Here is a 27,288-nt window from a genome sequence, read left to right as displayed (position 1 = left end):
CGTGTTTTGACCCGTTAGCATTATTTTTATGTTTGTTAAGGACAAACTGAGAACAAGAGGCGGAGAGATCGAAGATGCCGTCTACGTGACCATGGAAATCCTGTCCAACTGGGGCCATACGTCCTGGGTGGGTCTCACGGAAGTTGAGTTCTTTGACCGGAACAACACAAAGCTTTACGTGTCGCCCCATGACGTGGATATCCGGAACACGGACACGCCCGGGGACCTGGGCCACCTGGTCAATAGGAACTTAGCTGTAAGTGGAGGCGGTGCTTGAAACTACAGTGAGCCTTGGCCTTGTGTTTTGATGCATTTTCTCTGCCCACGATAAGTCTGTGACGCAGGTGGGGGGGGGGGGGTGCAGGTATGGGGAGGGGAAGAAGATAGTTGTCCATCATCATTCATTCAGGCAAAGTGGAAGGAGCCTGAGGGAAAGGTGTGGGTGAGGGCCCCCGAGCCGTCCCCCAGCTCATTCCCAGATCCCTGGGCTTGTTCTTGGGAGAATAGGGCACAAAGAGGAGCCAAGTCACCTCCTTCTATCCACCCTGCAGTTTGCCACAGTCACCACCAAATATGGAACCTTGGGGGTCATTGAGGTCAGTGCCTTTATTTTATCAATGAAGAAACAGAGGCTTGGAGAAGAATATTGACTTGGTCAAGGTCACACCTCCAGAAGGTAGTGGGGCCACGTTCACATCCTGCAGCCTGGCCCAGGGCCCATGTCCACAGCATCCCCCCGCCCCCCAGTCCTGCTTCCCAACAAACATCAAGTACACACCCAACACACATCACACGTTCCTGTCCTTTATTTCATTTTATTTTGGGGGGAGAGAGAGTGTGCACATGCATGAGCAGGGGAGGGGCAGAGGGAGAGAGAGAGAGAGAGAGAGAGAGAGAGAGACAGAATCTTAAGCAGGCTCCATGTTGAGCAAGGAACCCAACATGGGGCTTGATCCTACAACCCTAGGATCATGACCTGAGCCAAAATCAGGGGTCAGATGCTCAACTGACTGAGCCACCCAGGTGCCCTGAATGTTCCTGCCCTTTAAATATCTAATAGTCAAAAAAGGAAAGAAGGAGGGAGGGAAGGAGGGGAGGAAGGAAGGAAGGAAGGAAGGAAGGAAGGAAGGAAGGAGGGAGGGAAGGAGGGGAGGAAGGAAGAAAGGAAGGAGGGAGGGAGGGAAGGAGGGGAGGAAGGAAGGAAGGGAGGGAGGGAGGGAAGGAGGGAAGGAGGGGAGGTGAGAAGGAGGGAGGGAAGGGAGGAAGGAAGGAGGGAAGGTGAGAAGGAGGGAGGGAAGGGAGGAAGGAAGGAGGGAAGGTGAGAAGGAGGGAGGGAAGGGAGGAAGGAAGGAGGGAAGGAAGGGCGAGCACTGGCATTTACTCCTCTCTCCACTTGCAAGTTGGACACAGAGACTGGGAGCTAAGCTGAGGTAGGCCGCCCAGCAGCATGTCTTTACTCTGCGGTGCTTCGCCCCCAGGGGGGGCCTGAGAACCTGGGGACAGACTTTGCCTCTGGGCCATAGAACCAGGTGGGCAAGGCACAGAGGCGATAGGAGGACTTCCTTTGGGGCCTTGTTGGCACCTTGTAAATCTCCCGCCAAGCACCTGTATAATCCATTCCAAAGAACAAATTATAAATTTTTAAAAATGTATTGGAAATGAAATCAGCTCCCACATGTTCAGTTCTTACCTAGTGCCAGGCACGGGCTATCATCCACATAACCTTATTTAAACCCAGCAGTACACAGGCTCAAGAAGCAGAAAGGCCCGTGTTCGAAGCTTACCGTTTACAGCCTCATGAGCACAGGCAACTCACCTGACCTCTGCTTTAGCTTCCTCATCTGTAAAATGGGCATAATAATGGAACTTACCTTGCTACGATGTTGTGGGGAGCGAACATAACTATAAAAAAAACTCAGCACCATGGCTGGCTCTTCCTAAGGGCTCCAAAACACCAGCTCTTGTTATATTTGTTGTTTTATTGGTAATAATATTAATACCACTAAGAAGAGATATCATTCCCATTTAAAGAAGAGGAAGTAAGAAAAGGGAGCTTGGGAATCCTCTGTTCTAGAGACCCGCATTCTGGTTTTGACTTCAGCAACTTACCTACCTTCTCAGAGAATCAGTTTCTCTGCCCCCCCGCCCGCGCCCCCCCCCCCCCCCCCCGCCCCCCGTAAAATCGAACTGGAGGGCACGGATAACCCACCCGATTCTTACTTGTCTGCAAAAGAAACTGGAGTCTGGCTCACTTTAGCAAGTTTCTAACAGAGGAATTTGTTGCAAGCCTTTGGGTAGCTGGGAAGACTCGCTGTCACCCAGGCCAGAGGACCCCGTGGTCATGTTGGGGTTCTAGGCAGCATTCAGGGTGTGCACCAAGGGTGTGGTCTTTTTTGGGGGCGGCGGGGGGCAGTGTGCGTTAGTTGGTTTGCCATCCTGTCGCCCTGTTGCGACGGTCGCAGGAGAGGAAGGCTGATGGGTGACCCTGGCTAGGAAAGTGGCCACCGTGATGCCAGTTACCCCGAGATGCCACAGCGGGGCAGGGAGAAACTCTCCCTGGAGGAGATTCAGGGGTGTTACTGAAGGGAAGGTAGGATAGATGCTAGGTCTCTGAGAGACACTACCCGTCCATGGGGTTAGACTGGGTGGTGACAGCCCTCTAAGATCGGCAGCTCCGTGACCTTGAAAGAAACAGGTCCCATAGGTCACAGCCACTGGGATGCTCTGGCCTTGGGTTTTCCTGCCCTGCTTCCTGCTTCGAGTCTGTAGGCACCCGCAGTAAAAACATCATTGGATTTGGTGGGGGCCAGTTTTTTTTTTTTTAAGTTTATTTGTTTATTTTGAGAGAGACAGAGACAGTGCCAGGTGGGGAGGGGCAGAGAGAGAGGACAGAGAGAGAGAGAATCCCAAGCAGACTCCTCACTGCCAGCACAGAGCCCAATGTGGGGCTCAAACCCACAAAGCCCTGAGATCATAACCTGAGCCGAAACCAAGAGTGAGATGCTTAACCGACTAAGCCCCCCCAGCGCCCCTGATGGCCACCAGTTTTTATAATTACTGTTCCTTTTCCTCCACTTAGCAGAGGCTGGTGAGCTTTGCCATGTGACGGCAGGGACAAGCCCAGCCCATGGTTTTGGTGGGCTTGGGGTTTTAAATTTTTGACCCTGAGGTTGGGACATGAGGCAGCCATCTCCTCCTGGGCTACTGGGTCTCCAGGCCCAGCTGTGGGCAGGCTGGATTCCCTCTGCCGTCCTGGCATGGGGTCTCCCCGACGGTCCTCCTATGTACGAGGTCCGGGACTACCAACACATGCAGCCTCTCCGGACCACCCGGTTTCGCAGGGGTTTAGCCCCGCAGCGTGCTAGCCGGGGTCCTCAGACATCCCTCGTGCGATGCTCACATGAACCTGGGGCTGCTCTCCACATTTGATAAAGGAGAAACCAAGTCTCGGGGAGGACTAGGGACCTGCCCCGGGCCATACTGCCACGGAGTCAGGGAGCTCGGCTGAAATCTGACCAGCAGGTAACTGAGAGTGGAGTCTGGGTTCAGAAGAGAAGTTGCTTCAGTGGAAGAGAGCCGGGGGCTGCCAGAAGATACGGGGGTGCCCCACGCTCAGTGCAGGCCCGGCTCCCCTCTGTGCCCACGCCATCTCTCTTATTGGCTTCGCCCAGGCCCGTGGCTTCAAGATGATTCTAGATGGATATGCCAGGGCCTGCCTGCCTCTCTGAGTTCCTGATTTAAATGCCAACTTCCTGCTTGGCGTCTCTTGTCGGGCATCTACTGGACGTCCCAGACTTCAGTGATCTGAAACCTAACTTTTCATTCCCCTGCACTACCCACGTCTCTCCCGCCTACAAGATTCCTGTGCTCAGTAAATGGCACTGCTGTCTGCTTTGCTGCTAAGGCCACCCCTTAACCTCTTAAGAGTCTTCCTTGATTGCCCCGACCCCTTCCTGCCACCTTCCAGGACACCAGAAAGTCCTGTTGATTCCTCCTGCGATACAGAGCCCGGGTCTGTCGCCTTCACCCCGTGCCCACTGTTAAATGGCCTCCTGTCTCCTCGTCTTCTCTTCTGGCCCCATCTGCTCCATTTTCTACTCTGTAACCAAAGTGATCTTTTACAAATGTCAGCTTGCACCCCTCCCCTGCTTAAAACCCCAGCCATGACTTCCCAGTATACTTAGAAGGAAAACCTCATGCCTCCCGTGGCCTGGGAGGCTGTCTGTGAACAGGCCTTCGGCTCCCTCTACTGCCTCGGGCCCCGGGGCTCCAGCAGCCAGAGGCTGCCTTCTGCTCTTCTGACGCTTGAAGCTCATTGCACCTCTGGTCTCTGCCCAGAGCTTCCCTCCTCCAGAGTGTCGTGTGGCTACCTCCTCTCTCTTCATTTGAATTTCAGCCCAAATACCACTTTCTCAGCAAGCCCTTCCCTGACTCCTGTGTGGAGGAGTCTTTTCTCACGCCGCCCCAGTCTTCCCCACCTGTCTCTATCACATCCTGTTCCTTCATTTTCTTCAGGGCGCTTCTCACATTCAGAAATGGTCTTGTTCACTCATTTATTATCTGTCTTCCCCTCTCCCCACACTTAGCTATACGTTCTTGTCCTCACCATACTACATCCCCAGCACAGAAATGTTCACAATACATTTTTTTGTACTTTTTGTTTGGAAATAATCGTAGAATCACAGGAAATTGTGACCAAAACAAAACAAAACAAAAACCTTGTGCAGAGAAGAGAAAAATAATAAAGGGAAATCAGTGAAGCCCAAAGTCGGTTTTTTGAAAGGATCGGCAAAGTTAACAAAACTTTAGCTAGGTCGGCAAGGAAAAAGGGGAAAGGATTCAAATAACTAAAATCAGGAATGAAAGAAGGGACATTAGTGTACCTGACAGGGGAAAAAAGATGGTTAGGGAATATTCTGGACAATCTTATGCCAACAAATAAAGATATCCCGGATGAAATGGACATCGTCCTAGAAAGACACAAATCACCAAGACTGAGTGAAGAGGAAATAGACCATCTGGCTAGACCTATAGCAAGTACAGAGATTGAATTAATAATCCAAGAAACTTCCAACAAAGAAAAACCAAGGACCAGATGGCTTCACTGGTGAGTCATACCAAATATTTGAAGAATTAACACCAATCCTTCACAACCTCTTCTAAAATGAAGAAGAGGGAAGACTTCCAAACTCATTTTATGAGACCAGTCTTACCCTGATCACAAAACCAAAGACATCCCAAGAAAAGAAAACTATAGACCAACAGCCCTTATGAATATAACGTAAAGATCGTCAACAAAACATTAGCAAGCCAAGTCTCCCAGTTCATAGAAAGATTTATACGTTGAAACCTAGTGGACTTGATCCCGGGAATGCATGGTTTGTTGTTCAATATATGAGAACGGATCAATATAATACAACATGTTAATAGGATAGAGGGGAAAAAGTCATGTAACATTCTTAATAGATACAGAAGGAGCATTTGACAAAATTCAACACCCTTTCATGATAAAAACCACAAACAAGCCAAGAAGAGAAGGAAACATTCTCAACCTGATAAGGGCATCTGTAAAAACCCGCAGCTCGCATCATGCTGGTAAAAGACTGAAAGCTTTTGCACTAAGATCAGGAACAAGACAGGGATGCCTGCTTTCACCATTTCTGTTCAACATTGTACTCGAGATTCTTCCCAGGGAAGTCAGGCAAGAAAATGAAATAAAGAGCCCCTGGGTGGCTCAGTCAGTTAAGCATCCGACTTCAGCTCAGGTCATAATCTCATGGTTCATGAGTTGGAGCCCCGCATTGGGCTCTGCTTGGGGTTCTCTCTCTCCGCCTCTCTCTGTGCCCCTCCTCCACGTGTGCTCTCTGTCTCTCAAAATAAACAAATAAAAACTTAAATAAGTAAATAAGCAGAAAAATAAGAGGTTGGAAAGGAAGAAGTAAAACTATATTTGTGGGTGATATGATCTTACAGATAGAAAAGTTTAGTTTCCACAAAAACTACTGATACACTAAAATCCTGTTCAGCAAGTTTAGAGAAGACTAATATGCAAAAAAAAAAAAAAACACCCCAAAAAACAGTTGTATTTCTATACCCTAGCAATGAACAATCTGAAAAGGAAACTAAGGGGAAAAAATCAGTTTAAAAAAAATTTTTTTTTAATGTTTATTTCTTTCAAGAGAGAGAAAGAGCACACGCACACAAGCAGGGGAAGGGCCGAGGGGGGCGGAGAGAGAGAATCCCAAGCAAGCTCTGAAGTGTCACTGCAGAGTGCAACGCGGGGCTCAGTCCCACAGATCACGAGATCATAACCTGAGCCAACATCAAGAGTCAGACACTTAACCGACTGAGCCGCCAGGTGCCCTGAAAAAAAAAAAATCTGTTTTAAAATAGCATAAAAAAAAAAAAAAAAGATACTTAAGAGTAAATTTCACCAAATGAGTGAAAGACTTGTACATTGAAAAGTATGAGATACTGTTGGTGGGAATTGCGAAGACCCAAATAAATGAAAAGACATTTCACGTTCGCAGATCGGAAGACTTAATACTGTTGATATGGCAACGCTCCCTGAATTATCTGCAGATTCCATGCAATCCTATCAAACTTCCAACTGCCTTTTTTTTTGTGGAAATTGATAAGCTGATCTTAAAATATGTATGGAAGTTCAAGGGACCCAGAATAGCTAAAACTATGTTGGAAAAAAAGGAAGTTGGAAGACTCACTCTTCCAATTTCAAAACCAACCTACAGTAATCAAGACTGTGGTAGGGGCGCCTGGGTGGCGCAGTCGGTTAAGCGTCCGACTTCAGCCAGGTCACGATCTCGCGGTCCGGGAGTTCGAGCCCCGCGTCGGGCTCTGGGCGGATGGCTCAGAGCCTGGAGCCTGTTTCCGATTCTGTGTCTCCCTCTCTCTCTCTGCCCCTCCCCCGTTCATGCTCTGTCTCTCTCTGTCCCAAAAATAAAATAAACGTTGAAAAAAAAAAAATTTAAGAAAAAAAAAAAAAAGACTGTGGTACTGGCATAGGGATAGACATATATATAGATCAATGGAACAGAACTGATAGAGAAATAGACCCATACATCTGCAGTCCACTGATTTTCTTTTCTTTTTTTTTTTTTTTTAACATTTATTTATTTTTGAGACAGAGAGAGACAGAACATGAACGGGGGAGGGGCAGAGAGAGAGGGAGACACAGAACTGGAAGCAGGCTCCAGGCTCTGAGCCATCAGCCCAGAGCCTGACGCGGGGCTCGAACTCAACGGTCCGTGAGATCGTGACCTGAGCTGAAGTCGGACGCTCAGCCGACTGAGCCACCCAGGCGCCCCTCTTTTCTTTTTTTTAATGTTTATGTATTTTTGAGGGAGAGAGAGAGAGAGAGAGAGAGCGTGCGCGAGAGTGGGGGAGGGGCGGAAAGAGACAGAGACACAGAATCCAAAACAGGCTCCAGGCTCTGAGCTGTCAGCACAGAGCCCGACGCAGGGCTCGAACTCACAAACCATGAGATCATACCTGGGCCAAAGTCGGATGCTTAACCAGCTAAACCGACTAAGTCACCCAGGTGCCTCTACAGGCAACTGATTTTCAACAAAGATGCCAATACTATTGGGTGGAGAAAAAAAAAATCATTTTTTTACCAGATGGTATCGGGACAAACTGGATTGCTGATGCAAAAGAACGAAGTTGGGTTCCTACCCTAACATCATCTGCAAAACCTAACTCGGTGGATTAAAGACCTTAGAACTTTTAAAGCTTTAAGGCTGTAAAACTCTTAGAAGAAACACAGGTATAAATCTTCATACCCTTGAGCTTTTCAACGAGGTCTTCCATATGGCACAGAAAGCACAAGCAACAAAAGAAGAAAATAGATAAATCAGACTTCATCAAAATTTAAAACACATTTGCTTCAAAGGACATTCGTCAAGAAACTTGAAAAGACATCTTAGGAAATGGGAGAAAATATTTGCAAATCGTATATCTGATAAGGGTCTATCATCCAGAATATATAAAGAAAAGAAATCTGAAACTCAACAACAAAATGACAAGCAACCGCATGAAAATATGACCAAAGCACTCAGAATAGACTTTCCTCCAAAGAAGACATACACGGCCCAGAAGCACAGGAAAGATGCTATGAACATCATTAGTCATTAGGGAAATGCAAATCAAAACCCCAAAGACGTATCATTTCATACCCACCAGGTTGTTACAGTTTTTGAAAAGAAAAGAGAAAATGATAAAGTATTGGCAATTCCTGTGGAAAAACCATGCCTCGCTGGCAGGAATACAAAAGTAAAATGGTGCAGCCGTGGTGAAAAATAGTTCGGCCGTTTCTCCAAAAGTTAAGTGTAGAGTTAGCTTATGACCCAGCAGTTCCACTCCTAGGTGCAGACCCAAGGGAACGGAAAATGTGTTCCCACAAAAACTTACACACAAATATTCATGGCAGTATCATTCATGATAGCCACAGGTGGAAACAACTCAAATGTTTATCCACAGATGAATGGTTAAAGAAAATGTGGTACGTCCATACAGTGGAATATTACTCAGCTGTAAAAAGGAACAAAGCGCCGATTGTTACCGCAACAAGGATGAACCTTCGAAAACATTATGGGGTGTGGAAGAACCCAGACCCGGCAGGCCACACATTGGGTATGGAGTTCTTTTTTAGGGTGATGAAATATGCTGGAAAAAGATAGTGGTGATGGTGACACAACCTTGAAATATACTAAACAAAACCAAACCCGCTGAATTGCATACTTGAAGGTGGTGACTTTATATATATGTGAAGGATATCTCCATTTTTTAAAAAAAAAGTATGGAGAGGTCCCTTGTGCCCTTGCCCACCAGCGTCCCCCAGTGCTAACATCCTGTATAACTGTAGTACATTATCAAACCCAGGAAATTGACATTAGTATCAGGTGCACACCTTTGTACACACATTCGTGTGCGTGTGCGTATGAGTCCTATGCAATGTTATCGCTCATGTGTAGATTCATGTAACCACCACCCCATCAAAATACACAAACACAAAATACAACAGTTCCATCGCCAGAGAGGGATTCCCCCTCGCAACCCTTTACAGCCATAACCCCCCACACACCCATCCCTAACGTTGGCAACCGCTGATCTGTTTTCACTTCAAGAGTGCTATATAAAAGGAATCATCTTGTATGTAATCTTTTTGAGACTGGCTTTTTCCACTCAGTATAATGCCTTTGACATCCATCCAAACTGTGTGTGTCCATAGCTTGTTCCTTTTGATTATGATAATTTATTAAATTGGGGCTACTTCTGAGGGCAGTCCAGCATATCCCTGAAGGGGGTAGATCTGTATTAGGTTAATTCTGGAAGAGGGAAGCACCTTAATTAAGAATGAGAAAGGGGGGCGCCTGGGTGGCGCAGTCGGTTAAGTGTCCGACTTCAGCCAGGTCACGATCTCACGGTCCATGAGTTTGAGCCCCGCGTCAGGCTCTGGGCTGATGGCTCAAGATGGCTCAGAGCCTGGAGCCTGTTTCCGATTCTGTGTCTCCCTCTCTCTCTCTGACCCTCCCCCGTTCATGCTCTGTCTCTCTCTGTCCCAAAAATAAATAAACGTTGAAAAAAAAATTTTTTTTAATAAAAAATAAAAAAAGAATGAGAAAGGGACCTCCTGTCTCCCCTGACCGTCCATTCTAAAAATGCCCTTCCATTGGCCATTAAGAATTCACTCTTATTTTCTTTGTCGAATTTATCCCTGCCTGGTTGGGGTTTGTCTTTGTTTTTGTTTTTTTTTTTCCTGGCAGTATTACTTGTTTGCTTCCCCGACCAGTGCAGAGCTGGGACCTGGTGAGCCAGGCTCCGCCACCCACCCCTGACTGTAGTTCGGCACCTGCCCCACAGGAGGGTATTTGTATTGAGCAAATGGGTAACAGACGCTGTGAGAGCCTCCCCGGCCCTCTGGCCCTTCCCACGTCTGTGCGTGCTGGCTGTACTTCCCACTGATAATTCTCTGACGGAGGATTGCTTTTCTGGCCTCCGGGGCCCACTCTGCCTCCCGTGCAGCGGGCCCAAACCGGTGGGGAATGGAGCCCCCAGGAGCAGCCCTCAACCTACGCTGGTGGGCATTGGGGTATGAATACCCGAGCTCCCTTGTCCCGGGGGTGGAGTTGCTCCGGGGCACGTTCTGCTCTGGCTCCCAGATTCCCTGGTGGCACTGAGCTCCAGATGCCACAGGAGCGGGCTCTCTTGGTAACACACTCTTTATGGAATGCCTTTCCTCCCCTCCTCTTCCCCATGCTCCTTTGGTGTCCAAATAATCTCCTGACACTCAAATCCTTGACTCGGGGGTCTGCTTCTGAGGGAATACAAACTAAGACAGCATGAATTAATGGATTAAAATAGGTGTACATCCTTACTCCACCACTGAGGCGAGCCACACCCTTTGCTCCCTTGCTGAGCTGTGACGGGAGGGTTACAGCACTCGTCCCCTCCCAGGGCTTTGAGAGAACCCAGTGAGGTCACAGCGGCGGCAAGAGGGAACCTGATTCTTGTTCTGCTGTCTCTGTTACTGCCTGTGATGGACAGGTGCAGCAGACGCTCGGCCTGCTGGCCTGGCATCCGGGGGTTCGTGCAGCGTGCCTCGGCCAGCCCTCAATGGCTTCCCATCAGCCTTCATCTCAGAGACTCTGTCTGCTAATGAGGCCCTGAGTTACCCGCAGGTTAATGTTCTTTGACTTTGAACACCATGATTCCCACTTAGTCCTCCTGTTATCCCTCCTGCTGACAGAAATGTGATGGGAAATCAATGACAGTCCCCTCGCCCGTGTCTAAGGGTCAGCCTTCAGACTCTTCCTTCGTCAAGCAGCCACAGCGACCCAGTTTAGGCCCCGACTTGGGGAAGGAGTGAGATGCACCCGTTTGGAAGCTGAAATGTGGTCTCCTGACCCCTTGCAGCTGCCCAGAGCACTAAAAGTTCTTGCAGAGCTTGAGAAACTTGGCCGGAATAAGTCAGAACCCCTTGAACTCCTCTCTCCCCCTTAACAAAAGCAACCTCCTCCCTCCTGAAAGGCACCATTGTCACTGGAACAAGCCAGCTTTGTTCTCCCCCCCGCAGCTGGAGCCTGGGCCTCGCATCTCCTGGGGGGCAGCAAAACCCCAGCGTCGGCCAGTCTCCTCCCCTGGCTGTGTCAAGTAGCCGGCCTGGTCCTGGTGACAGGAGTCTGCTGAGACCTTCTCAAATACACGGCGGTGCTCCGTTTAGGTGAAAGGGACAACTTCACTGGTATCAGAGATGTGGTGGTTATGTTGGCAGATGGGACTTACTGCAGCTGTCAGCCACTAGGTGGGGACCCTAGACGCAGTTGCCCGCAGGGGCCAGACAGGGGCATAACCTGGAAAGAGAAGTAGGCGTGAGACTAAAACTGTAAGCTGGGGTGCCTGGGTGGGTCACTTAAGCATCTGACTTCGGCTCAGGTCATGATCTCACGGTTCATGAGTTCCAGCCCTGCCTCGGGCTCCCCACTGTCAGCACAGAGCCCACTTCGGATCCTCTGCCCACCTCTCTCTCTCCCTGCCCCTCCCCAGCTCACACACACTCTTTCCCTCTCTCTCTCAAAATTTAAAACAAAACAAAACAAAACAAAACTCTAAAACTGTAGGGAGCAGTGGGGACTGGGGTGCCCGAGAGCCCCAGCCGGCCCGGCCATGGGAGCTGTGCCCTAGGCCCCAGCCAGCAGCTGTTAGGGGCCCTGTGTTGCCCTGCATGTTGCCTGTCCACACACTAGCTCTGGAGGGAAAGGCGAAATCTCCCCATCTTTAAATGTTGGCAACAGTGTTTTTGAATACTTCATGAGCCAAACGAAATAGCTAGGCAGGCCAGATGAGTTTATAGCCTCTTCTCTAGTTGCAGTGAAAAGACAGCTATTAGGAGGTAAATTTCATTCATTCATTCATTCATTCATTCGACAAAGATTCTGTGGCATCTACCATGTGCCAGGGAACCGTGTGGAAACTCTACACAGACGCTTCCCTTGAGCTCACAGTCAAGTGTGTGGAGGGCTGACCTGGACTGGAAAACAGGTGGTTGTGGGACACTGAGTAAAATGCTAACCTTAGGCACTGCAAGGAACCCTAGGTGCCTGGAGGAGACAGTGACGGTGACAGGGAAGGGGTGACTGGGCGTGACAGCACATTTGGGCTGAATTTCCCTGGGAGGGAGGGGCCGGAAGAGTATTGCAAACAGAGGCCCAGCCTGTGCAAAGGCACTGAGGCCGAGCCTGCAGGGGGCTGTTTGGGAGCAGCTGTGAGTTTTCTTGGGACAGAACGTAGAAGAGGTATCCAAAGAGACGGAACAGGAGGCAGCTGGGGCTGAGAAGAGTCCCCAGATTTGGCTTTTTCCACCTGCATCTAAAGCACCTGTGGCATGGAATTTTGTTGGTGCAAAATGCAGATGGCAGCAGGGCTTCCCTGCTCCTCTGGCCTTGAGAGCGGCTTTGGCAGCCTCACCGGTGGGCGGAAACCACACTCTGGGGTCCTGAGGCCTGGAAACCCTGCCAGGGAACAGAGCAAGTCCTGAGGCTCGGTGCCACAGCCCCGTCCCAGTGCCTGCACCGGTTTCTTTTCTTCCTTTTCTATTTTTTAAATGTTTTTAATTCTACAGGGTTTTTACAAAAGAAAACCAAAGACTCTGTTTGCCAGGTTAATGAATAGCACAAGTGATGGCTCTTTTCCCAACCTCCCTTCCCCTCTCACTCCCCATCCCCAGCCATCTCCCCAGAGCTGATTAGATCAATTAGAATAAAGCCCGCTGCATTTTAAATTCAGTCCGAATGGCAGAGCAGAGAGGCCCTCGGGCCAGCCTGTGCCAGGGATGAGTCAGTACCTGCTACAAAGTGCAGTCCGGGCGGCTGAGATCTAAGACTCCACCTCGGATTACGGAGAGGAGGCCTAGCCTCCTGCCCTCAGCTTGTTTACACTGGGGAGAGGCAGAAAATGGGCTAACGACTTTCCTCTCTTGCTGGTGTTTCAGACCAAGAAAGACCCCTCCTTGTGGACGTGCCCCTTCCACCCGCCGCTCCAGCTCTTTTTTGTTATCCGCAACACGAGCCGCCTGCACGACTTTGATCTAGCCAAGATCAAGGTTTGGAATTACTGGACAGCTGATGGTGTAAGTAAGGGCCCCCCCCCCCCCCCCACTACTCCTTGGGCGTTTGACTGACGGAAGCACTTTAGCGCTGTCCAACAGCCTGAGTGCTGAAGTTGCAAAATGGGTACGCGGAGGCCCCACTGCGGCCCTTCCTGCCTGTTGCAGAATGCCTGGTGGTGCATTTCACACTGCATGGTTGGGGCCACCAGGAGCAGGGCCTCAGCTTGCAGGTGTGGCCGCCCTTTGCTGGAACTGGGGCTCAATGTTAATAGATAAGAAACAGACACACAGAGAGGTTGTGTGACATGCCCCAAGTCACACAGCAAGGAAGCGTCACAGTGAGAATTTGAACCCACGCAGTCAGACTCTGGGCCCGTTCACTTAGCCAGGGCTTCTCAGACCTTAATCTGCGATACCTTACCGGGACTCTTGCTAAAATGCAGGTTCCGATTCAGCGGGTCTGGAGCAGAGCCCAAGATTTTGCATCCACCTGTGCCAGTGTCCCTGGGGTGAGAATCCCACTCTGAACAGTGAGGCTCTTAACCTCTGTGCTCCTCTGTCCCCCCGGTTTCAGCATCCCTGTCCTCCTTTCTACCCCCACACTGCCTCCTACCCCTGGGCACTTATGCTTTCTTTCTTCTCTTGGCTGTTTTTTCATGCTCTCGTTTGTATTTATTTCTTCATTCGACATTTATTGTTGAGCATATGTACCATCGGCCTTCCTGATCAGTTCAGAGGACATTGGTATCACAGACCCAGTCCCTGTCCAGGAGGTACTCCTGGTCTAAAAGCTGGCAGACAAGTAATTGTAAAAATAGGACGCAGTGTGCTGAAGCCCTTGATAGAGGTGACTACAGAGTGCCCAGGGTTTCAAACAGAAAGCCCAGGAACTCAGCAGGGAACTCAGTGCGTGAGGAAGGACAAGACCCCCTCAGCCTGACTTGTTTCCCCTCTTATGACAGACATGGGGACAAGAATTGCTCTGCTCTCCCTTCCAGCTTGTTCTCAGGGAAGCAATAATGCAAGGGAGATGAATGATGGAAACTGGTCCTCAGCTTCAATATTGTGAAAAGAGATGGCAGGGCATGGTGGGGAGTGTGGCAAACTGGTAAGCACATGCTTTAGGTAAAGGGAGGGCCACTTTTCAGCTTCAGTTAATGGCTGCTATATAGGAATGCCAGCCAGTGCTGCTAGGTCATCTGAACATTCCCAGGGAGTTGGGAATTTGGAATTTGATAGGAGCCTTTCTGGTTTGTAAATGTCAACAGCTAATTGAAATTCCTTTGAAACCACTATACAGTCAAAGCAAACTCATCGTTGGGCTGGAGTTGGCCTGTCTAGACTGTAGCCCCTGGAACGTGGAGGGAGCCTGCATCAGGCTGGGAGAGCTCAGGGAAGGGGCTTGGAGCACACAACTGAGCTGTGGCGGAAAGAGACAATAGCACAGAGCCAAGGTAGAAAAGAAGAAAGCGGGTCCCAGGTGGGGAGCCCCGCATGTGCAAAGGCACTGAGGTGTGGAAGGGTGCAGCCTCTGAACTGCTCTCGCTGTCCCCAGGCCCAGGCCTCCAGTCCGTCTCCAGCAGCCCCTGGGAGGTCTGATCATCATTCTTTGCTGCTTCACACCCTCAGAGGCTCCCCCTGTCCCAGAGGACCCAGGTCAAACCCCTTACTGTGACATCAGGGCCTCGTAATCCCTGTGCGCCAGGCCCTGTGTCTCCCATCAGCCCCTGCCCCTTGCTGGCTCCACACTCCGGAGTGTCAGCTGCTGTGACTCTCTACCACCCCACACGGCAGTTACCCTGTAGGCCCTGGACCCTCCCATCCGGCTCAGCTCGAAGTGCCCGCCTCTGCCGCAGATTCCTGGAAAACGAGACATCATTTTCTCCAGGAAGCTGGCCCTGACCCCTGGCCCTTATGCCACTTCTGGCCCTCATGAATATGTTCCATCACCCCCATACTGGGATTGACACCTGCCTCCCCCAGACCACCGTGGGCACCTGGGGAGCAGGACCTGTGCTGTCTCCACGTCAAGACCCTGCGAAGTAGAAATGCACGGTTGCCAGCTGAAGGAATGAGTTCATTCCCCAGAACCCACAAGCAGCTGTCTTACGCTTTTTGATATCCAGATGAGACACAGAGATTCAGAGTTCCGGGTGTTTGAGCAGGCTCGTACGGAAGGTTAAAGCTGAGGATCAAGTCCAGGGGAGTCTGCCCCTCCTCCCTCCTTCCCATCCCCCCCCATCCTGTACTTCTTCCTGCTAATTCTCTCAGCCACCCCCCCACCCCCCCTCCCCGGGCGTCCAGCTGTGTGCTTAGGGGCTGTCCTCCAGGCCCTAGCGGGACCCCCACCCCTGTGTAGCCGCGGACACTACCAGCAGGTAGGGCCATGCTCTCTCCTCTTGGGCACTTCCTGGCAGGTGGTCGTCAGCATCTTCTGGAATGAGTAATGGAACAGTGCTGACTGCCCAAGCCCGTGCCCTGTGGCTCAGCCCTGTCATTGACTATACGTCTCAGGCCAAGAAAAGCGGATTTGATGTGCTGGATTACAAAGCAGATAAGCTTCATCCCTTTTGGCCGCGGCCCGCCTTTCTTCTTGAACCTGCACTCAGGCTTCCCTGTGTGCGAAGAATGAAAAAGAGGAGCAGGACGTCAGGGCGTCGTTGCGGGTGCTTTGGGGAGCCTCGGCTGCGGGGATTAGAGTCCTGAGGAGGTATCTCTACACGCAGAGTGGAGTGCGGAGGACTGCAGTCCCTGACAGGGGTGCTGCTTATGTAACGCACACCCGTCTGTTGCCAGAATTTACCGGGGGCAGAAAGCGCAAACAAATGCAGCGGCAGGTTGGTTTGATTTAATATTCTCCAGAGAATGCTATTACTGTGTGTTTTAGAGGAGATAAACTGAGACTTTATAGGAAATATAGCTCAGCCTGGTAGACACGGCTTGTTAATACAGTGTTTTGTGTACGGGAATCCAAGGAAGAAAAGTTAAATGGGGGGAGCTAATCCAACCAAGGCGTATTGAGAACATAAGACCAGAAGGTGCTAGAAAAAGGGAAGTCTCTCTTATTGCAAAATATGCTGCCCGTTAAATCCCCAGGCTAACTTTTCTGGGCTCCTCTCCCCCTCATTAGGTGAGGCGGTGGGTGTGGGCTGGCCCCGAGGGGAGGGACTTCAGGGGAAGGGAAGACACAGAGGCTGGAATCCATCCACACAGGCAAACAGAAGGCAGCACACAGATGTCTGTCCTTGTCACAGCTGCCGTTTATCCAGTGCCGCGTCCGTCAGGCGGGCGTGAGGCACCCAAATAACACCAACAATTGAGCAAATGAATCATCTCGACTGACCCCCAATAATCCTACAAGGTGGTGTCAGCCTTGGAGGTGAAGAAGCTGGGGCTTAGAGTAGCGAGCTCCTAGGGGGCAGGTAGACTGCGTCTTTTTTACCAGCTCTGCTTGGCAATGAATGCCTGGAGTGCTGTCTTGGGAAGGATCTGGAACCTTCCTTCTGGTTCAAAAAGAAGAGGGTGTGTGATTGATCAGTGACGTCGGCCCCGGGCTCAGGAGGAGGATGTGATAATACGTCTGTCACATTTTTTGATATTTGTCAGATTCCACGACTTGGCCCAGCTAGTGACTTGCAGAGGACACGGTGGAGAGGGGAGCGTGAGAGGTGTTGGTTTTTCTGTTTTTTTTCTCAGCACCGCCCCCACCCCTGCAGAAGAGAGGGGGAGGAACCAGAAGTCTCCCTTACTCTCGTGTGGAGTAACCCATCCAAAAAGTGGGCTTTTGGCCGCTCCCCAGGGTCTGTGTTTCCCTTTGTAACAAGCCTGTTAGTTATCTGCTATCTGGTGGCACCCTTCAGGAACGACAGGCACGTTGTCACCATCTTCGCCCACAGCATAACCGGTGCCGATGCCACTTCCGTTTGGTCACAACAGCGAGTGAGGCAGGACAGACACCCAGGGGTGTATTTCATACACAGAAAAGCTGCTCCTTAGATAGTTTATGAATGAATGGATGTCAGAGTTCCCCAGCGGTGTAACTCTGTGATATGCTATGGCAGTCTAAGCCTGTGCTGCCCCAGAGAACTTTCTACAATGATATCAACGCTCAGTGTCTGCCCCGGCCAGTTCAGTAGCCCCCAAGCCATGGGTGGCTGTTGAGAACTTGCAGTGTGGCCAGTAACTAAGAAACTGCATTTTATTTTATTTTATTTTATTTTATTTTATTTATTTATAATTTTTTTTAAACGTTTATTTATTTTTGAGACAGAGCGAGAGACAGAGTGCAAGAGGGGGAGGGGCAGACAGAGGGAGACGCAGACTCTGAAGCGGGCTCCAGGCTCTGAGCTGTCAGCACGGAGCCTGATGCGGGGCTTGAACTCATGAACCGTGAGATCATGACCTGAGCCGAAGTCGGTCATTTAACCAACTGAGCCTCTCAGGCGCCCCTTAATTATTTATTTTTAATTGAGGTGTAATTGACATATAAGACTGTATTCGTTTTAGGGGTACAGGCTTTGAGATAGGTACGTATTGCAAATAATCACTAAATAATAAACGAAACTAAATAATCAGTTTAGTTAACATCCACCAGCTCACATAGTTACAAAAATTTTTTTTCTCATGATGAGAACTTTTAAGATCAACTTTCTTAGGCACTTTCAAATTTACGATACAGTATTGTTAACTACAGTCACCATGCTGTATGTTACATCCCCAGGACTTTTTTATCTTGTACCTGGAAGTTTGTGCCTTTTGGTGCTTCTCCCCCCTTATCACCACCTCCCACTTCCTGCCTCTGGCAACCACCAGTCTGTTCTCTGGATCTATGTGTTCAGGTTTGTTTGTGTGTTTTTTAACATTTATTAATTTTTGAGAGACAGAGACAGAGCACAAGCAGGGGTGGGGCAGAGAGAGAGGGGGACACGGCATCCGAAGCAGGCTCCAGTCTCCGCGCTGTCAGCACAGAGCCCAACGGGGGGCTCGAACCCACAGACCACGAGATCGTGATCTGAGCCGAAGTCGGAGGCTTAACCTACTAAGCCACCCAGGCACCCCTGCATTCGGGTTTTTTTTTTAAGCCGCACGTGTAAGTGGGATGATGCAATATTTGCCTTTCTCTGTCTGACTTATTTCACTTAGCGCAGTGCACTCAAGGTCCCTCCATTTGCAAACGGCGAGGTTTCATCTTTTATGGCTGGGTAGTATTCCACTGCATGTGCCACAGCTTCCTCGTCCATTCCCCTGTCCGTGGACACGTGGGTTGTTTCCGTGTCTTGGCTGCTGTAAGTAATGCTGAGGTGGACATGAGGGTGCCCGTATCTTTTCGAGCTAGTGATTGCATTTCATGCGGATAAATCCCCAGATGCAGAACTGCTGAATCACGTGGAAGTTCTGCTCTTCATTCTGGGGGGAGCCTCCATACTGTTCCCCACAGTGGCTGCCCCATGTCACGGACCCACCAACAGTGCGCAGGGTTCCCTTGTCTCTGCATTCTTGCCCACGCTTATCTCTTACGAGAAGCTGCATCTCACCTTTAATTTGACTGCAACGCCAGCCGCCATCTGTGGCTGGTGACCGTGTGTGGCACCACACGGATCTTGGCACTCAGGGTGCCGTGCTGAACAAACAGACAAGGCCCTGTCCACACGGCCCTGTCCCTTCTCGTGGGGAAGGGCAACGGACAAGGATATAAACGAATGTAATTTCAGGTAGCGCTAAGTGTCCCGAAGACAATGTAATAGGGCCGTGGGAGAGGGCCATGGGGAGAAGGAGGCAGGGCTGCTTTGAGTAGCGAGAGACCTTCCATCAGAGGCCAGAGCCGGAGCAAAGGCCCCGAGGCAGGAACATGCTTAGCACTTCTAGGATAGGAGTCTAGGCCGTGGCTGGGGATACTGAACAAAGGAGAGGGTAAGGGGAGGTCCCTGAGAGGGGTGGGAACCAGGTCGCGTGGGCCTCCCTGGCTCAGATCTTAAGCCCAGAGAGGCAGAATATAGAGAAGTGGTCAGAGCCCAGGCACCAGAGCCAGCCCAGCTGGGGCAAGTCCTGGCTCCTCCTCTTCCGCCTCTTCCTGGCTGTGTGACCTTGGGCATGTTGCTCTGCATCTCTGTGCCTCCGTTTCTTCATCCATAAAACTGGGTAATTATTCTTCAGTTAATACATATAAAGCTCTCAGAATGACTCCTGGGCTTTGTGAGTCTCATACAAGTGTTAGCAGTTGGCGTCGTGATTGGAGGGTTTTGAGCCAGGGGTCATAGAATATGAGGAATTTAAAAGATGACTCCGGCCGCTGTTCGGGGAGTGGCTTAGAGGGAACAGGGAGCCCCCACAGGAGGCTTCTAGCATCGTCTAGCTAAGGGTCATGGTGGCTTGGATGAGGGGCCTGGTGCTTATGGGGTGCCCCACGGGGAGACTCGCTTCATCCCAGGGCAACGTTTGCATTTCCAGCAAGGCCTTTGTTTGGGGCAGGAGGGAGAATTTTCAAACAAACGTGGAAGGAAAGAGATGGGCTCAAACAACCCACGTACCCCTCACCTGCTCCCGTGGTAATCGGCATCCCGCCCTTCTGGTTTCATTTACTTCCCACCACATGGATTGTGGCTCTCATGCCATTCCACTCATCAGTTCTTCAGCGCACATCTCTAACAGATAAGGAGTTTGTTTTTGTGCAACTCCAATGCCACTGTCATACCTGGCGGTAATTGGTTATTGTGCGCCACAGCCCGGTTCGTGTTCAAGTATCCCTAATTGTCTCTATTTATTTATTTATTTATTTTTAGTTTACATCCAAATTAGTTAGCATAGAGTGCAACAATGATTTCAGGAGTAGATTCCTTAGTGCCCCTTCCCCGTTCAGCCCATCCCCCCTCCCACAACCCCTCCAGCAACCCTCAGTTTGTTCTCCATATTTAAGAGTCTCTTCTGTTTTGTCCCCCTCCCTGTTTTCATATTATTTTTGCTTCCCTTCCCTTATGTTCACCTGTTCTGTCTTAAAGTCCTCATATGAGTGAAGTCATGGTAATTGTCTTTCTCTGACTAATTTCGCTTAGCATAATACACTCTAGTTCCATCCATGTAGTTGCAGATGGCAAGATTTCATTCTTTTTGATTGCCGAGTAATACTCTGTTGTATGTATATACCACATCTTCTTTATCCATTCATCCACTGATGGACATTTGGGCTCTTTCCATACTTTGGCTATTGTTGATGGTGCTGCTATAAACATTGGGGTGCATGTGTCCCTTTGAAACAGCATCCCTGTATCCCTTGGATAAATGCCTAGTAGTGCCATTGCTGGGTCATAGGGTAGTTCTGTTTTCAATTTTTTGAGGAACCTCCATACCGTTTTCCAGAGTGGCTGCACCAGTTTGCGTTCCCACCAGCAATGCAAAAAAGATCCTCTTTCTCTGCATCCTCGCCAACCTCTGTCGTTGCCTAAGTTGTTCATGTTAGCCATTCTGACAGGTGTGAGGTGGTATCTCATTGTGGTTTTGATTTGTATTTCCCTGATGATGAGTGATGTTGAGCATCTTTTCATGTGTCAGTTGGCCATCTGGATGTCTTCTTTGGAGAAGTGTCTATTCATGTCTTTTGCCCATTTCTTCACCGGGTTATTTGTTTTTTGGGTGTTGAGTTTGAGAAGTTCTTTATAGATTTTGGATACTAACCCTTTATCTGATATGTCATTTGCAACTATCTTCTCCCATTCTGTTGGTTGCCTTTTAGTTTTGCTGATTGTTTCCTTGGCTGTGCAGAAGCTTTTTACTTTGATGAGGTCCCAGTAGTTCATTTTTGCTTTTGTTTCCCTTGCCTCCGGAGGCGTGTGGAGTCAGAAGTTGCTGCGAGCAAGATCAAAGAGGTTTTTGCCTGCTTTCTCCTCGAGGATTTGGATGGCTTCCTGTCTTGCGTTGAGGTCTTTCATCCATTTTGAGTTTATTTTTGTGTCTGGTGTAAGAAAGTGGTCTAGGTTCATTCTTCTGCAGGTCGCTGTCCAGTTTTCCCAGCACCATTTGCTGAAGAGACTGTCTTTATTCCATTGGATGTTCTTTCCTGCTTTGTCAAAGATTAGTTGGCCATATGTTTGTGGGTCCATTTCTGGGTTTTCTATCCTGTTCCATTGATCAGAGTGTCTGTGTTTGTGCCATAAAAATTGGGTTCTTAAAAAAATGTTTGTTTATTTTTGTTAGAATGCAGGCAGGGGAGGGGCAGAGAGGTTGGGGGGACAGAGGATCCGAAGCAGGCTCCACGCCGACAGCAGTGAGCCCGATGATGGGCTCAAACCCACAAACCCCAAGATCACGACCTGAGCCGAAGTCAGATGCTCAACCAACTGAGACACTCAGGTGCCCCCCAAATTGTTTTTTTTATAGTTGTTTTGTTTGGATTAAGACCAAACGTGGCAGTAACTTTGAAGTCAAAGGTGCAACTGTGAGGTACAGCCGAGTCTGAGCGACCTGGTGGCTGTGCCCCATGGCAGGGTCTGGGCAGCCTTGAGCCTGGGGAGCACCATGCATCTTAGTAGGGTGGCTGGTGGGAAGGGGACCGACCCAGGTGCGTGACCTCGGGCTTGGTCTAGGCCACTGTCCGTCACCAGAGGGTGCTGAAATCTGGGAGCCGAGTCCACACTCAGGAGGTTAGGGGCATGGTAACCTTGAGAGCCCCAGAAGTCCTGGGTCTGAAACAGGCCCCCAGCCTGCAGGGGAAGGAGAGGCAAGCAGAGAATTCAGCCTTCGGAGAGGGGGCCCAACAAGGTGTTGAGGATCCAAGCAGCAGGTTGGGGATTCAGGAGCAGACGACCTCCCGGCAGGGAGGAGTGCACAGATGTAGAACCAGAACGGAAGCCGAGACCCCTGCCCTGGGCTGTGTGGACTGTAGCGGGAACAAGTGGTAGCTGGGCTAGACAGATGTCTGAGTAGGGGAGGGCTGCCCGCATGCAGGTGCCGGTCTCAGTAAATCCTGGGCCCCCTAGGGGTTGGGGCTCCCCCTCCCACCTCCTGCCTGCCTTGACCTGCATTGACTGAGTAGCTGAGCCTACTGATTAAAGTTCTCAGTCCCAGAGATAGAGTATCAGTCAGGATTCTCTTGGTAGCAAAGAACAGAAAACCTAATTAAAACGGATGTAAGCACAGGGTGACTCAGTTGGTTGAGCATCTGACTCTTGATGTTGGCTCAGGTCATGATCTCATGGTTTGTGCGTTCGATCCCTGCATCAGGCTCCATGCTGACAGTGCTAGAGCCTGCTTGGGATTCTCTCTCTCTGCCCCTCCCCTGCTCACACGCTCCTGCACTGTCTTTCTCTCTCAAAATAAATAAATAAACTTAAAAAAAAAACTGACATAAGCACAAAAGAGAGTTCATCAGCTCTTGTAACAAGAGAGTATAGGGAATCTGGGTTCAGGCATGGCAGGATCCAGGAGTTCACATGATGTGGTCCAGAATCTACCTCCCTCTACCATGCATCTCTGCTTTCCCCTCTATTGGCTTCATCCTCAGTCTCCAAGGGGTGGCACTTAATGGTGTCAGACTCCTTATTACATCAGCCCTTGCAGAGATTGTCCTCCTGAAAGGCCCAGATCTAGGACATGCCGGCCAGGCAACCTGGGGTGGGGTTCACGTTATCCCTCTGATGCCTAGTGGAAAATTGAGATACTCTCTCCACGAGAAGGGAACACGTAGGAAATGATTATCCAAACGAGGTCTTTTTACTTTTTCTCTAAGAACACAGAAGTCACGTGCCGTCGGACAAATTCATCGGCTCCCAGATCTAAACCTTCCCCAAAGCTTAACTTCTGACCCGAGTTTCCTTTCATCCTGGCCCCCAGACGCTTGTCTTTGGCATTTCTGCCCAGCAATCCACGGACCCTCCCAACTCCGCATCCCTGAGCCCAGGCTGGTCTGTCCCAGCCGGTCTGGTCCCCTGCTCCCTTTTGCGGCCTCCCACCCCTGACTCGTCCTCTTCTCCCTCTGCCCCTCGCTGGGCATCCCTAAGTCCTGCTATTTCTGTGGCCAAAACCTGTCTCCTTCAGGACCCAGCTGCTCCTTCGGCCCGCAGACCCCCGAGCGAGACGCCTCCCATCTCCTTCTCTACTTGCTTAGCCTCTCAGCCCTTAGCCTCATCAGCAGAGGCTGATCGATTGCCCACACTCCGCTGTTGTGCTGGGGCCAGGAATCAGATGCGCTGTCTATGCCTGCCAGCTCACACCCAGCGGCATCAGAAACGAACCACAGTTCAACGAGGCCAGTGCGGTGACGTGGGATGAGTCGGGGCGTGAGCCAGGGCATGAGCTGGGGACCTCGCAGCTGCAGGAAGCCTCCAGGGAGAGTGGCACAGCTCCCTGCCGTGACCCCTCCCTGGTCCATCCTGGGAAGAAGGCCACCACGGAGGCTGTGTCCCCGGCCAACCACAGGCCGCTCGCAGACAGATTTCAGCCGGCTCCCAACGGCCTTTGCAAAATTCTTTGCGTTGCCAACTTGGAAAAATTGGGCGGTTTTACATGAAAATGGGGATTTTCGACTTTTATTGAGAAAGGAAGCTGTGGCGACCCAGGCCGCATCCGCACCTGGGAGCTGTGGCAGAGCTCCATCACGGCGCCACCGTCCTCCCCGCCCCTGCTAGTCTCCCCGGCACAGTGACACGGGCATCACACCATGTCGCCCCTCCCACGTGCGATGCTCGCCCGGACCCTGCACGCATGTGCATGCCTGTGTGTTGCGGACCTCCCCCGCTCCCAGCCCCCCAGACTGGCCCCTCTGGCTCTCCCGTCCTTGTCCAACTCTTCTCTCCCTCTGGTCTCCATAACACTGTCCTCTTCGCTACGCCTTTGCTCCTGCTGTTCCCACAACCTGGAGTGCCTAGCCCATCTTATTTAAAAAAAAAAAATTTTTTTTAATGTTTATCCATTTTTGAGAGAGATCGAGTGCAAGTCGGGGAGGGGCAGAGAAAGAGGGAGACACAGAATCCAAAAGAGGCTCCAGGTTCTGAGTTGTCAGCACAGAACCCGACACGGGGCTCGAACTCACCAACCGCGAGATCATTGCCTGAGCTGAAGTCGGACGCTTAACCCACGAGGCCACCCAGGCGCCCCAGCCTGTCTTAATCACAGACCCCGCCTTTCGGGGACGTCAGGGTCCTTGTGTCTTCACACACAAGCCTCCTGCGCGCCTCTAGCCAGCCCCAGGCCTCTTCTGGCATCTCCGGCCGCACCCTTCCAGGCACCAAGTCACATGCTTCCCCAGGTGTTCCTCAGTTTGCTGAGGCTCCGATATCCCCAGCTTGTGCCCCCTGGTCAAATCCGCCCTGCAGGTGTACCCCTGCAGGGGATTGTACAGCTTGTGGACCACTTGACGACATTTGAAAACTGGCTCTGGGTGAACTGGCCACATTGCCCGTGTGCCTCGGCCCAGAGGTAGGGGAGTCCTGACCTGAGACAGGGAGAGTGATGCTAAGCCCCACGCTAGAGTGGATGGGACTCTTCCTGTGCCTGCTGCCAGCCTCTGCCTGGAACAAGGGGAGCAGGGAGTCTCCCGGCCATGTTAGCCCTGAGTAGCAGCCTTGGCAGGTACATACATCCGGGGCGGTAGAACGCATATAAGACCATGATGGTAGCTTACATTTCGTGAGCACGTGCTGTGTGCCAGGCAGTAGGCAAAGGGACTTTGCATGTATCAGCCCAGTTCTTCCGTCCAGCCATCCTATAAGATGGGTATGGCGTGATGGGCTCCATTCTACAGACGGAGAAACTGAGGCACTGAAAAGCAGAGCAACTTGCCCGTGGTATGGCGTGATGGGCTCCATTCTACAGATGGAGAAACTGAGGCACTGAAAAGCAGAGCATCTTGCCTGTGGTCACATGACTACCACGCGGTCTGGTGCCCATCACATGGTCCTGCCTTTCAGTGGAGACTGTGGTCACCGGAGAGCTGTGCCCCATCAAGGCAGCGGCCACTGCCTTTCAGCCCTGGCCCCATGATGCCAGATGGCCTCGATGTTCAAGAGAGGCCGGAAATGCACATTGTTACGTGAAAGCTCCCGATTTGTAGATCTTACTGACTCGTTTTGAAAATTTTAACTGCTCCGGGAGCCAGCCCGGCACAGATTTAGCCATAGAGCTGCTTGTGACCTGATCTGTCAGGTCCCGTCCACGTCTGTTGTCCTGAGTGTGTGATGTTGGGAGGGTCAGAGTGCTTGGCCCAGAGCCCGGCAGGTACTAGGTGCTTGTTAAATGTCACGGTGCCTCACCGCCTTCTTCAAGTTTCTCCATCACAAAAATGGTTTTCATTGTCCTTCTTCTCAGGGGACATGTGAAAGGCCACTGAGATCTCTTCCCCATGAAACATTCAAGTTCAGGTGCTCCGGAAAGGAGCACGTTCAGTTCCCAGAGCTAGGCCCCAAGATACATAGGGATTGGGCCTCTTCCCTGTCCTTGAAGATCTCACATCCAGGTGAGGACAGGCACGCACACGTGGACACTCAGCAGCTGAACGTCCCCGCACGTTCAGCTGCCCACATCCAGCTTGTAAGCCCAGCTCCGAGAGCCCAGAGGAGGGGAGGAGGGGCAGACAGGGAGGGCCGAGGGGTTCCTGGACGAGTCAGCCCCTGAGCCAGGTCCCGAAGCCTGCACGGTGGGTCCCGGGCAGCAGTGGCTCAACCCCAAAGCCCCCCTCACCCCCGCCCCTGATAAGCCTACTGTCAGGGTAAACCCCTCCCGGTCCGCCCAAAGCCCCTAGCTCGTGACAGAGCCTACGGAGTGGGGCCTTCAGGATGGCCCCCCCAGGCTGCCCATGAATGAGGCCCAGCCATCGTGCCTCTGGTCCAACTTCAGTTGGGTGCCCAGGGAAGGGTCTGCTCTCACGGACCCTCCAGGGCATTCAGCATGTGGGCCCAGCCGGGGCTGGCTCCAAATGTCATTCTGCCGGCGGTGCCTCAGGCAGGTGTTTGTCTCTGGGGAAAGCACTTCATGAATGCAAATACCCACGGAGCTGCACCGCCATTAATCTTTGCTGAGCAGTCGTGCGCTCATTGGAAGGGGTATGTCACTCGACACCGGGGCCACGCGGGGAAATGGCCTTGCAGAGTCAGTCAAATGACTTAGATTGGAATAATATTAATACCGATGCATTAAAAATGCATGACTGTCTCAACATGGCTGGTTCTCGGCGCTTGTAAAGAAGGAAGATACAGAAGGACGACAAAGTCGGGATGTGGACGAGGAAGGATGTTCCCACAAATCACATGCCAACCGTAGGGTTTCACGAAGCGTCCTTTTGAAAACCCATTATGGAAGGGGTTTGAGGCAGCATCGACAGGGGCATAAAGGTAACTCTAGTTAAGCAAGGAAGAAAACATGAGCACCAAGGAAACAAGCGTATACACACGCACGCACGCGCGCGCACACGCGCGCACGTGACTCTTAAAGATTAAGGCAGTAGGCAAAATTTCACCCTGGACTTCCTGGAGGCCAGGCCAAAGCAGGAAACAGTCAGGACTAAAGGGCTGCTTATTGGAAAGGGAGGAAGCAGCCTGGTTCTTTAGAAGCGGGAGAATCTTCTCCGCATGTCCACGTCCAAAGACACACCACATACAGAGCTTTACTGCGGGGACCCCGAGCAATAGGGATGCGCAGAATCTTCCACACTGCACGCGTGCATCTCACGTGGTGTCTAACCCCGCCCCTGAGCTGCGGTGACGGGGACATCAGTCTGTACATAGATATGGAGAAAAAATCTGGAAGGGCACATGTGCACACACTCCCCACCCAGTGCCCACAGTGATTGCCCCCGGGGGTGAGGAGGGAGCCAGGGTGGGGACGGGAGAGACTGGGTCCACGGGGACTTACTAAAAGCTAGACATGGAGTCAGAGCTCCAGCCAGGGCAGGGGATTCTGCCCGTGGCCAGACCTTCTCTGGATCTAGCTTGACCTCAAGGGAGATGCCAGGCAGAGTGGCTAACCGCTCGTGCGCACGAGCTGTGTGACCTCAGGGAAGGCTGAGCCTCACTGTCTTCATCTGCAAGATGGGTCCTAATGCCCACCGTGCGGATTTGCTCCAAGGGCTGCGTGAGATGATGCAGCCTTTTAGTTTCTTCACCCTTGGAATCCCCGGAGAAGTGACCACTGCTTGGTTCCCTGCCAGGGAGCCCACTCTGGTGATCGTTGGACCAAATCCA

General features: G+C 51.1%; 1 protein-coding gene across 5 annotated transcripts in view; it reads left to right on the top strand.

The window, feature by feature from the left end:
* Positions 1-27,288, top strand: part of LOC123589121 (katanin interacting protein) — a 193,283-nt gene that overhangs the window by 127,663 nt on the left and 38,332 nt on the right. For 4 of the 5 annotated variants that reach the window (XM_045460774.1, XM_045460777.1, XM_045460775.1 and 1 more), the window contains 2 exons: positions 41-256; positions 13,007-13,144. In XM_045460774.1, the coding sequence (XP_045316730.1) occupies positions 41-256; positions 13,007-13,144 (354 nt within the window). The remainder of the gene's footprint in view (positions 1-40; positions 257-13,006; positions 13,145-27,288) is intronic. The other variant, XM_045460776.1, reaches the window with a different exon arrangement.

Source organism: Leopardus geoffroyi, chromosome E3 (genome assembly GCF_018350155.1).
Source record: "Leopardus geoffroyi isolate Oge1 chromosome E3, O.geoffroyi_Oge1_pat1.0, whole genome shotgun sequence".
NCBI classification, from domain to species: Eukaryota; Metazoa; Chordata; class Mammalia; order Carnivora; family Felidae; genus Leopardus; species Leopardus geoffroyi.
The sequence above is the reverse complement of the archived record's forward strand: the minus strand, read 5'-3'. Positions and strand labels throughout refer to the sequence as shown.